The sequence below is a fragment of the Littorina saxatilis genome, linkage group LG3, assembly GCF_037325665.1.
Source record: "Littorina saxatilis isolate snail1 linkage group LG3, US_GU_Lsax_2.0, whole genome shotgun sequence".
Lineage (NCBI taxonomy): Eukaryota > Metazoa > Mollusca > Gastropoda > Littorinimorpha > Littorinidae > Littorina > Littorina saxatilis.
Genome location: NC_090247.1, coordinates 2,428,727 through 2,441,286, shown reverse-complemented (window position 1 = coordinate 2,441,286; position 12,560 = coordinate 2,428,727). Strand labels below are relative to the sequence as shown.

The 12,560-nt window shown below is 42.9% G+C and overlaps 1 protein-coding gene across 1 annotated transcript in view; it reads left to right on the top strand.

The window, feature by feature from the left end:
* Positions 1–12,534, top strand: part of LOC138961382 (nuclear pore complex protein Nup205-like) — a 72,148-nt gene extending 59,614 nt beyond the window's left edge. Inside the window, exons 32-39 of the mRNA XM_070332997.1 lie at positions 4,483–4,615; positions 5,177–5,431; positions 7,175–7,255; positions 7,836–8,005; positions 8,332–8,446; positions 9,273–9,407; positions 11,406–11,569; positions 11,899–12,534. Of these exons, the coding sequence (XP_070189098.1) occupies positions 4,483–4,615; positions 5,177–5,431; positions 7,175–7,255; positions 7,836–8,005; positions 8,332–8,446; positions 9,273–9,407; positions 11,406–11,569; positions 11,899–11,988 (1,143 nt within the window). The 3' untranslated portion in view covers positions 11,989–12,534. The remainder of the gene's footprint in view (positions 1–4,482; positions 4,616–5,176; positions 5,432–7,174; positions 7,256–7,835; positions 8,006–8,331; positions 8,447–9,272; positions 9,408–11,405; positions 11,570–11,898) is intronic.
* Positions 12,535–12,560: the final 26 nt, after the last annotated feature.

The following is a 12,560-nucleotide window of genomic DNA, read 5'->3' as shown; positions in this document are numbered from 1 at the left end:
GATGCTATTTGTCATCAGTCAGTGTAGGCAGGTTTCACAATCTTCAATCACAGACTTCCTTTTTTTTCAACAAAATCAATCTTGACAGAGATCTTTGAAATAGTGTTTTTATTAAAGCCTTACATCCTCCTGGATGGAATCAAGACAAAAACTTGTATGGAGACGCATTCTTGTCGACATAATGTGATATCTTGTTACAGTACTCTATCAAAGAAAGGGATAGACGTAAACAGAATTGGGTAACGATTTATTCAAAGAATATTGTCCAGAGGCTTTAATAAATTAAGCAATAACAATGCAAGCAAAATATCATTTCCGAGCTCAGTGAAAAAAGCAGCAAATAAGGACTAATTATGGGAATTCCGTTCTTCTGAACTGCTATTTCGCTGTGATGCACGTCATGAGCATACCTTCAAAAGTAACAATGTTAATTGCACTCCATTTCTCACTTTAAAAAAAAAGTAGAATCATTGACCAATAGAAAAAAACGAGTTTGGAATTTTTTTTGCATATTCTTGGGGAATAAATACCTGAAAATGTAACCCTACCCTATAAATGGTGACATCATGACAGCGAAAAAAAATATACAGAACAAGTCATGTGAAGCGATAATAAAACATTAAGTTGGTTTGAAACTAAAAGATCAACATTGGAATCAGGGACGAGTCATTAACAATGCTAGTGAGATTTGGCTAGCCGAAACCAGAAGACCGAGACGGGTTGCCTCCGCGAAGCATATGAACAAAACGGGCGATTTTTCTCATTTGAGCAGATTTTCACACTAAGCATGACATATCTGTTTATACATTGGGATCCAGGAAATCCAAAGGATACAATGCAATAACTTTTGAATCTGTAATCAAAAGTGTTATTGTTATTTGCAATTTTTAGAATGTTATGTACCAAATTTTATAATACATTTCATAACTTGACGAAATGTAAAACAAGTCGCGTAAAGCGATATAAAAACATGTAGTCAATCTATAGGCATCAAATTGAAGGATAAACTAAAAAAAAAAACCAGTCCGATCGGCGAGACTAAATTCAGATAGACTCGGCTAACCATACCCGAAAACCGTCACGGATCACACTCATCTCCGCGAAGCAAACTCAACCTGTTTTCTTTAATTCTGAACGCGTTTTTAAAGTAAACATAACATATGTATATATATATTTTAAATCAGGAGAAGATAAGAAGTACAATGCAGTAGTGTTTGAATCTGTAATGAAATATTCGTTTTTGATGACAATTTTAATGAGCGAACTAATTCACTTATTTTCAAGCTACCTGGCTCAAATGCAATATCAAAGTCCCGACTTAATCAAAGATTACTTAACAGGTCCGCCTCAACTATCACAAAAACGGAAATGACGTCATCAAAGACTGTGGCAGAGTACCTTAACGCAGTCCTAGTATATCCACTACTGACTGAACTGTGGCATAGTACCTGGACGCAGTCCCAGTATATCCACTACAGACTGAACTGTGGCATAGTACATGGACGCTGTCCCAGTATATCCACTACAGACTGAACCTTAATGTCATGCATTTTCTACAACAACTACTCTGCACACATAAGAAAACCCAACCCCTCTCGCACGCACACATGCAAGTACGCACGCATCAACACTTACGCATTAACACACACACACACACACACACACACACACACACACACACACACACACACACACACACACACACACACACACACACACACACACACACATTTAAGCTAACACAAACGAACACGTGCGCACAACGCTCGCGCGCACGCTTACACACACACACACACACACACGCACGCACGCACGCACGCACGCACACACACACACACACACACACACACACACACACACAAACGAACACGTGCGCGCAACGCTCGGCCGCACGCACACACACACACACACACACACACAGCTAGATAATACATCATCTGATATGTTTCCTTGTTCATATGCTTTTTTCAAGTCATAAACGTAAACAATGAATGGTTTTACTGGGATTTTGTGCAGCGTTTTGTATTATCTGCGTTGTTGTCGGATTTAAATACTCTCTCAAAAACTGGGTATCTAATCACGACCGATAAGATTTTCCCCTTTTCGATTAAAAAGTACAATGAGATTTAGTCAGAACCATAACATTATTCTTCCAAAAACACTTATTAACATCCATGTAAAAGAAACACAACTCTGTTCATCAAATTATCTCACCCTTTGCAAGAAACGTATGGCGAAGGCACATTTCGCGCCGCGGTGCAGATGACGCAATTAACTCTCGTGACGAAACGATTGGTTCGTGACGTCGCGTCATCAACCGTTCATGAATGGCCCTTGTATGAATGGCATTCTTTCTGTTGGGATGACGTGTGAACCTCATCATTAGTGACTTGGAAAATCGGTCGGATTTAGGTATCCCCGAAGTCGGTCGGAATTGGATACACTTACCCTACACTCTTCCACACTGACAGGCGCGCGCGCACGTACGCACGCACATATGCAACAATAACAATGACAAAATTCAAACTTTTAAAAGCACTTGAAAGTTAATAAACAAAGCAACTATTGATTCCCTACGATTATATGATCGTGACTGGCTCTCTTTCCAAGTTGGAACGTTTTCAATCTGCTGTCTGACGTCATCAAAGTGTTGAAAAACGTTCGGCGATGTCTATAAAACTCTCACTTGACCACAACATTCACAATGCAGTGCATTCAAGGATTGAAAAAAACCACTGGCGTTGATCAGACACAGTCACTGAATGTTGTTATTTTACAAATGAATCTGCTTAACATTTGGTAAGAAATGACCGTCAATAGTGCCGGGCGGTCGTGAGAATTCAAGGTTTTCAGAGACAGACAGTAAATAACGTGCTCTGAAATAAACACATGCCGAAAAATTCTTTAGTCAGCCAGTTGATCATCTGCCTGACAACGGATAGGAAGTGTAAAATTGGTTGCATCATGACAATTTGCTGTGTATGGCGGTCATAGCAGACGATTTGTCTTCCGGACGGTCGTGAGAAAAAATGAGACAGACACCTTGCCCGAGTGACTAGACAGTAAATAACGTGCTCTGAAAAAAACACATGCCGAAAAATTCTTTAGTCAGCCAGTTGATCATCTGCCTGACAACGGATAGGAAGTGTAAAATTGGTTGCATCATGACAATTTGCTGTGTATGGCGGTCATAGCAGACGATTTGTCTGCAGGGCGGTCGTGAGAAAAAAATGAGACAGACACCTTGCCCGAGTTACTAGACAGTAAATAACGTGCTCTGAAATAAACACATGCCGAAAAATTCTTTAGTCAGCCAGTTGATTATCTGCCTGACAACGGATAGGAAGTGTAAAATTGGTTGCATCATGACAATTTGCTGTGTATGGCGGTTATAGCAGACGATTTGTCTGCAGGGCGGTCGTGAGAAAAAATGAGACAGACACCTTGCCCGAGTGACAAAATGACCAAGCGCAAGTAGAATAAGCCGTAGTTAGCCTTTCAAAACCCTTTCATGTCGTGATTTGATGGAAATTGCTACTTATTAAAAGCATGTTACGTCCAAACCTTTTAACAGCCATTCCAACTGAACAGATTTGTAATTAACGTTTTTGAGACAGACACATTTAGAAAAAAAGACCGTTTACTTCACATGCGATTGTATCGACTAAACATAAACAGATTCATTGTTTTTTTTAACTAAGTGTGTTCATCTATCTCTGTTCTTTGGTTTCTAATGTACTTTTCACTGGATTTCTTTGTGTGTTTTTGTACTGGCGCCTTTGTCTATTGCAATGTGGCTAAAAAGGGAAATCGTGTCTGTCTCATTTCTCACGACCGACCTACCTTTTTCGCTGGTGGGGAATACAAACTTGACTTAAATTCGATCAAAGTTTATTTTTCATATGTAAATTCCGAAGACATTCGACAAAGACCAGTGAAAATTCACGACTAAACAAAACGAAACATTTTATTTAATATCAAAGTCAGGGACATACCCGACTCTGAAGACTGTGAAACCTGTCTGTATCAATACACTGTGCAGGTGATGCTGTTTGTCATCAGTCAGTGTATCAATACACTGTGCAGGTGATGCTATTTGTCATCAGTCAGTGTATCAATACGCTGTGCAGGTGATGCTGTTTGTCATCAGTCAGTGTATCAATACACTGTGCAGGTGATGCTGTTTGTCATCAGTCAGTGTATCAATACGCTGTGCAGGTGATGCTGTTTGTCATCAGTCAGTGTATCAATACGCTGTGCAGGTGATGCTGTTTGTCATCAGTCAGTGTATCAATATGCTATGCAGGTGATGCTATTTGTCATCAGTCAGTGTATCAATACGCTGTGCAGGTGATGCTATTTGTCATCAGTCAGTGTATCAATACGCTGTGCAGGTGATGCTGTTTGTCATCAGTCAGTGTATCAATACGCTGTGCAGGTGATGCTGTTTGTCATCAGTCAGTGTATCAATACGCTGTGCAGGTGATGCTGTTTGTCATCAGTCACGGAGATGTCTTCAACGTGATTCTTCGCAGTCGCTCTCCCTCTCTGGACTTGGCCGCCATGAGAGAACTGTCGCTCACCACTGCTGTTATCGCCAGGGCCAACTGCCAAGGTGGGTGACACCTCTTCCTGTGTCTTAGTCTTGTTGGCTCAACAAGGTTGAGTCATTCTTCATCATTTGACCTTCTGGCCAAATTTAGACTACCTCTTGCTACTATTTTGATTTGTAATTACCTGGAAAAAAGACTACTGTGCTGTTGCTGCTGCCGTTGTTGTTAGACTTTCTGTATTTGATGTGAATCGTTCTTGTCTCAGATCTCATTTTTTCTCCCACCCTCTTCAAAGTGCATCTGTTTGTAAGACTGTGTCTGTGTGTGTGCATATTTCCTATTCATCTTTCACAATCAGTGTCTGTGCAGCTTGCAATGATTGTGCGTTTCAAGCGCTTAGAACTGTACCCACGGAATATGCGCTATATAAGCTTCATATTGATTGATTGATTGACTTGTATATTTTGAAATTTTACCAGCATACCTGTCCTCAACATGACAAACTTAAGACTAACTTTTGACATTTCTGTCAACAATTCTCCAACAGATGATTTGGCAACAGTCCTTAACATGACAAACTTAAGACTGAATTTTGACATTTTTGTCAATAAATTCTCCAACAGATGACCTGGCAGCAGAATTCTTAGACACAATCACAGCCCAGGTGGAGTTCCGCAGTCACCGATCTCGCTTTCACCGCCAGATGCTGGCTCTGCTGCCGCGCTTCTGTTTCTCCGACAAGTTGAACAAGCAGCTGAAGAACCTGGCCAGTCAGACGGCCGGCGAGGGGAAGGACAGTGCTACCGACATCGCTTTGGCCTATCAGGAGATTGCCTCACATATTACGGCCTTCTGCAGGGCTGTTATTACTGAATCAAGTTAGTATGGTTGAATTTTGTGGAGGGGATTTCTGTGTACATTTCTAAAGCTTGGGTGGCAGAAAATATTAAATTTGTACAAAAACTGAGATTGTTTTTCTTTTTAGAATTTTTGTGTAGAAATAAACATTAAAATGAACATTGTTTTTTTTTTTAATTTGTCCTGAAAAAAACTGAGCTGTGGTTCATAGTTTTCATAGTTGCAGGGATAATACTTCAGTTTAGTTCCTGTCTCTGTATTTTGATTTGTGACCCTCCACCACGAAATGAGTCGCATGTCACCTCGCGCGGTTCTGTGCTAGGCTTAATATAAGTCCGGGGAGTGCCTTGTAACAGTGTGAGGGTCACCTTAGTCACAGGCTTATAACTCAAACAGTTTTCGCTCTTTTCTAAAACGGTTTTCACCACTGGATAGAGCATAAAAAACTCTTTAGGAAAATGTAAAAATATGAAAATCATGCAAAGGTGACATGCGACTCATTTCATGGTGGAGGGTCACATTTATTTGTTTTTGTTATGAAGTGGGCTGTTTGAGGAAAAGCTTGTTCTGTATTATGGTGTCATCAGTCTTATTTTAATACAATAAACTGCCAGAAGCAATCAGAACAGCAGGACTGACAGGCTGGCAATTTCCTTTCTGGTATTTTCAAGTAAAAGTCTGTAAAATACCGGATAATAGGGGTTGACATGAACACCGAGTCAACCTTGAGCAGATCGGAAACTTTCCCACGTGACATTACGGGCCAGTGACTAGCGAGACATTACTTCCCACGTGACATTACGGGCCAGTCACTAGCGAGACATTACTTCCCACGGTACATTACGGGCCGGTCACTAGCGAGACATTACTTCCCACGGTACATTACGGGCCGGTCACTAGCGAGACATTACTTCCCACTGTACATTACGGGCCGGTCACTAGCGAGACATTACTTCCCACGGTACATTACGGGCCAGTCACTAGCGAGACATTACTTCCCACGGTACATTACGGGCCGGTCACTAGCGAGACATTACTTCCCACGGTACATTACGGGCCAGTCACTAGCGAGACATTACTTCCCACGGTACATTACGGGCCGGTCACTAGCGAGACATTACTTCCCACGGTACATTACGGGCCGGTCACTAGCGAGACATTACTTCCCACGGTACATTACGGGCCAGTCACTAGCGAGACATTACTTCCCACGGTACATTACGGGCCAGTCACTAGCGAGACATTACTTCCCACGGTACATTACGGGCCAGTCACTAGCGAGAGGCTGTGTCTAAACTACGTGCACAGGAAGCACGTGGCGATGTTTGTCTGCGCAAATGCAAGGATACTCACTCTTTCCCAACCCACAGAAACCCGACACTTCTTTCCACAATTCTTACCGAAAATTCAATCAATCAATCAATCAATCAATGAGTCTTATATCGCGCATATTCCGTGGGTACAGTTCTAGGCGCTGTGCAGTGATGCCGTGTGAGATGAAATTTTATACGGCCAGTAGATTGCAGCCATTTCGGCGCATATTTACCTTTCACGGCCTATTATTCCAAGTCACACGGGTATAGGTAGACAATTATTAACTGTGCCTAAGCAATTTTGCCAGGAAAGACCCTTTTGTCAATCGTGGGATCTTTAACAGTGCCAAAGCTTCATGCAGCTAGCTTCGTGTTAATTTGAGGCCAGTTAATTTGAGGCGTTAGTCCAACTTGAAAGTGAGGATGATGGATGCTGTTTTGTGTGTGCAGGTCCCACATACCAGTACAGTCGCATTCTGTTTGGTCCCAGCTTGGAAGAGGCCTCCGCCAGAGATCTTCATAACGGGGAAGGTCAGTGATGCCAGTTAGTTTGTGGTGGTTCTTTTGATGTGTTTGTGTGGGTGTGCATGTGTGTGTGTGTGAAGGTGTTGACAGGCTTTCTTTATAATAGATTGGCAGAGAAGGCAAAGCTTTTACCCCCTAATTAGAGCAAGTTGGACGTTAGGATTTAACAGCTGGGGAACAAAAGATCAAACGGCATAACCCCTGCGCAACTTTTTTTCACACCATTAAAAAAGTACTTTGATAATGAATGCTTTGAGGATGAAAGTCACTAGTTCTTGTAACGCTTCATTTCGTCTTAAGTCCTGGGAAACTGGTTTGGCATACAGTGGAACCCTCCTTATAAGACTTTCCTCCCCCCCTCCCCCAACCCGCCCCCCAATTTAAGACTTCCCTCCTTTTAAGACTTTGCGTTTTAAGATTTTCTGTTCATTACCTTCTTTTTGAGATGTGATTTAGTCAGATTGTTGAGGTCTTAAAAGGGGGGTTCCACTGTACATGTACCTGTCACTGTCACTTGCTGTCATCTACATTTACAGTGCTTACCTCACTTCGTTATTTGACTCGCAAAATGCTTTGATTTAAACAGAAGTGACAACGTCGGTGATGCTTAGCATGTACAAGGCCCCCAACCTGGGTGTGATGGTGTACCAGCTACGTCAGTGTGCCGCGCAGTTCTCAGCTGTCTTTGAGTCGCACAGGCAGTACCAGCAGAAACTGGCCGCCATCCACGAACTGAGCTCAGAAGACTTGAAACAGGTGAGTGTTGTTCTACTCCTTCAACTCTCACCGAGGATTGATGGTATGGAGCTGTCAGTGTGCAGCACAGTTCACAGCTGTGTTGGAGTCACACGGGACAGTCTCAGCAAAAATTGGTCGCATATCATCTGTAGTGTTTGATTCTGTGAGAATATGTGAGGTTTTTAATGTAGTTCTTGGGAGACTAAAGAGGTGGAAATACCTGCGGATAACAATGTTTCCGCTATTATATCCATTCAGCATGTGTTATTAGTTTCAACCTTTCTGGGCAATGCTCAACTGGCTATCTACTTGAAAATAACAAAATCTTTGTTGATGTCTGACAGCTGTCCGAGGTGAGTGGCATGGAGAAACTGTCGTCCCAGCAGCGGCAGGCAGTTGCACGCAAACGTCTACAACAGATGGTCACCGGCAAGGGGAAAGAACTGCAGCACCTCTCATGTATCTTTTGCACTGCAGTGATATCTAATTTGTGGTTGTTTGGTTTGATCGTTTGTTTTTGTCTGATGCCAATTCATTTTTTTTTCCCTTCCAGTATGAAAACTTAGATTTGGTCAGTGTTGCTCAATGTATGTGTACGTTAGTACCTGTGTTTTACAACAGAACTTGCGGGGCTTACATGTATTGAACTTGTCAGTGCTTGAGTTACAGCGATTGTGTACAGTAACGGGCAAAGGAAACGCGCCACAGTTGCAAGAGATTTTTTCGTCGTTTTCAAACTGTTGTCAAATATAAACCAGATAGGTAGTGCAGCAGCGTAGCAAAGAATTGTGCATTTTGTTATACAAGCACCAAATTTGGCACAAATGTACATTGATACGTTGCGAACATTTTCAGATATTGGGCCACTTGAAATTCTCTCTATATGTCCGCCCAATTGGATTTCAAAATGGCCGCCACTTGAAATCTACATAAATTGCTATTATCTCTGGACATAATGGAGCTAATGACTTGATTCTGGTGTCTAAATGTATATTTTTTGGGGCAAGGAATCCAATGGTACCAATTTCAACTTAATATTATCTATCAAAGTCTGTTATACAATTGTATTTGGAAATTAGCTAGGCAAATATTGGATTCAACACAATACTTTGAAAAGAATGTCTTAGTTCTGTAAATGTCTTAGGTATAATACTGACATGCTACATGCACTGTATATCTTCATACCTTAATTTGTATTGGATTGAAAACCAAAGCTCAACACTTGTCATCATAGTGGGCAGTCTTGTACATGTTTTGTATTTGAATTCCCTTAACTTGTGACAAGACATTTTGGAGAACTGTCTGTTCATCATGTGGCGCCACCTGGAGTACTACTTGCTGCGCTGTGTGCCTGCCGACCAGCAGCCGCTGGCGTTCCAGAACATCGCACACAGACAGCAGCAGATGAGGCGTCTGCAGGGTCAGTTCTCTTCTTGTTTCTCTAGAGGCATATTCAGTTTTTACGCGTCACAGTCGCACAAAATGCAAGAACAGAACAAAATACGTAAGTATTAGTAGCAGTGCCTTGGAGAATGAGGATCATATATATGAGCTTGCAGCGATCATCCTTTTTTTGAGGATGAAGGTCGCTTGTTCATTTCAAAGCTTGTCATTCTCTCAGGAGCCTGGTTCCGCATAACTCTCACTTACTCTATTACACAGTCGTATGTATGTATTTATAGTGCTAACTTCCCTTTGTTTATCAGACCTGCAAGAACAGACTTTTCTTCAATGAGCGTGATGTATTCGTTGCCATGATTTCAAAGGTTGAAAATGCTTCGTACACATCAATGTCCATTGCATTCTGATAATCTTCGCTCCACGGCTATCGCCAGTTGTCTCTTTGACCGAACGCGAAAGTCCTACGCGAATCTATCAAAAGAAGAATACAGAGTGATCTCCCATATGTTGTTCACGAGCAGTGTTCGCGAGACGAAAATGATTGCAGATTGGCAGACTTCGACAGTGAACTCCGTTCTGTTCTTCACAGTTATGATAAAGACATCGTTCTAAGGTCAAAATAAGTCAAAATTTTGGGACTGCTGCCGGAAGGAGACCGTAATATATGGTTGCATCACTGTCAAAAAAATCGTCTGCTCCAGCGAGGGCCAAAACCAAACGGTTGATTATCACGTGACACTTATGCCATATTTAGAGTTGTGTGCACAGTAAATACATCCGCGTCAAATAGCTCGCTTGAAACTGTCTAAAATAAAAAATTAATTTAGATTTACCAAGCACAATGTTATTTTGCATATAGCCCCTAGTTAAGGGGCTATATGCAAAATAACATTGTGTTGGTAAGTATAAATAAATAAGAAAATTATTATAAATGTTCATGTTCCTCTGTAATTTAAAAATGACAAAACACCATGAAAAATCATTATCGACGATCGTGAATCGGCTTACATCCATAACACATTACAAAAATCTCTAAATATGTACAAAAATCTGTTTCCTTGCTAGACAAAGAAACTCAAGGCATCCTGTCAGGATGAGCCGAACTCATTTTGACCTGAGGTCAGGATGTGTCCATTGGGGAAACCAAATTATGAGTACATTGCCGGGTGGCTCAGTGGGTAGAGCCGGGTGGCTCAGTGGGTAGAGCCGGGTGGCTCAGTGGGAAGAGCCGGGTGGCTCAGGGGGTAGAGCCGGGGAGCTCAGTGGGTAGAGCCAGGGGGCTCAGTGGGTAGAGCCAGGGAGCTCAGTGGGTAGAGCCAGGTGGCTCAGTGGGTAGAGCCGGGTAGCTCAGTGGGTAGAGCCGGGTAGCTCAGTGGGTAGAGCCGGGTAGCTCAGTGGGTAGAGCCGGGTAGCTCGTGGGTACAGCCGGGTGGCTCAGTGGGTACAGCCGGGTAGCTCAGTGGGTACAGCCGGGTAGCTCAATGGGTAGAGCCGGGTTGCTCAGTGGGTAGAGCCAGGTAGCTCAGTGGGTAGAGCCGGGTAGCTCAGTGGGTAGAGCCAGGTAGCTCAGTGGGTAGAGCCAGGTAGCTCAGTGGGTAGAGCCAGGTAGCTCAGTGGGTAGAGCCAGGTAGCTCAGTGGGTAGAGCCAGGTAGCTCAGTGGGTAGAGCCAGGGGGCTCAGTGGGTAGAGCACTGGACTTGTGATCCGCAGGTCACAGGTTCGAATCTGGGCCGGGACGGACAGGGACCAACTTTATGTGCCGACTCAGACGGTATCCATGTTCCAACCCTGTGTCACTTAAAAGGCCTTGGTCGCCATAAGTATAGGTGGCTAATGACATAAACAAAAACACACACCTAGGTAGCATGACTATGTTGCTGCTAGCTTTCCACTGGGAGGAAGTGACCCGAATTTCCCAGCAATAGGACAACAAAGTAATGAAAAAAACATTGGAGTGTAGACCAGGAATGCAGCTGAAGAAGATGACTCAGACTGGTGTATGACTGTGTTGTTGCAGACCCAGGCTGGACGCAGCAGGGGGGCGGAGACATGGAAGGGGTGGGGCCAGAACTGGAGGAGGCGGCACAGGGGGTCACTCGGGGTGACCTTGACCTCCTCAAGAAAACGGCTCCTACGGTCATCAGCGAGACTCTCCTCAAGAAAGTTCTTGACATCAACCAAGTAAGTATCGGTCACCGTTTTGTACAGTACATTGAGAGGCATGTCAAACCAATGGTCTTTGTGTCCGTCTATCCACTGTAAAGACCATGGAGTCAACATGCCTGTGAATGTAATGTTTTGTCATAAATTAAACATTCCAATAACTTCCCATTTTTGGTTATTTTATTCTGAATTTTGGAACACTAGCAGTCTGGATTTTTGATAGGGATCATTGAACACAAACCGTTGAAGCTGCCTGTTTTTCCTGGACTTTGTAAAGTGCTAAGCACAAGAAAACCTGTGTTTTTCCAATGAAACCGGACTTGGAACTTTTTAATTTTTGTTTTCAGAGTTACGGAAAGAGTCACACGCACTACAGTTTCACGGAAGCCATTGTTCGTCGAATCCGTCGACTACTGCGTCTTCACGCCAACAGCTGAGGGTCCAGATTCGAAAGCTATCCGTATGTGGTAGACTGTGTGACAAAAATAGCAGCAACAGACATGTATTGCCTTAATGCTTTGGGAAAGTCAGCTTCAGTCAAATTACTTGTGTGTTCAACGTGAATGTGGAATGGTGGTGTAATATTGCAACACCTTGCTCACTGAATTGTGGGGTGCAAACTACAGAAGGTGTTTCTCATTGTCTCCGCGTCAGTGGTAGCCGTTGTGCTTCCCAGATCAAATTTCAAACTTCACTTCCACAGTATTTATTAGGCCCAGGAAGCAGGTCCAATGAGAGTCCAGTTTGGGAACATTTGGCCAATTTATTAGCCATCATTCAGCTTAGTTTTCTAAACATCTGTTGTGCAGCATTGTTCTTTTTTGGTTGACGTCTAAATTGTTTTCATTCTCAATAAGCCGATAGGGGCAGTGTACTCGATGCCAGGAGTGCAGGTAGACCAAGGCAAACCGGAGTGTTCATTTTGATATGTGGCAATTGTGATTGCATGAATTGTTGTGAAATAAATGTGTACAGTACTTTCACAGGTATCTTGTTCCTGCATTCACTC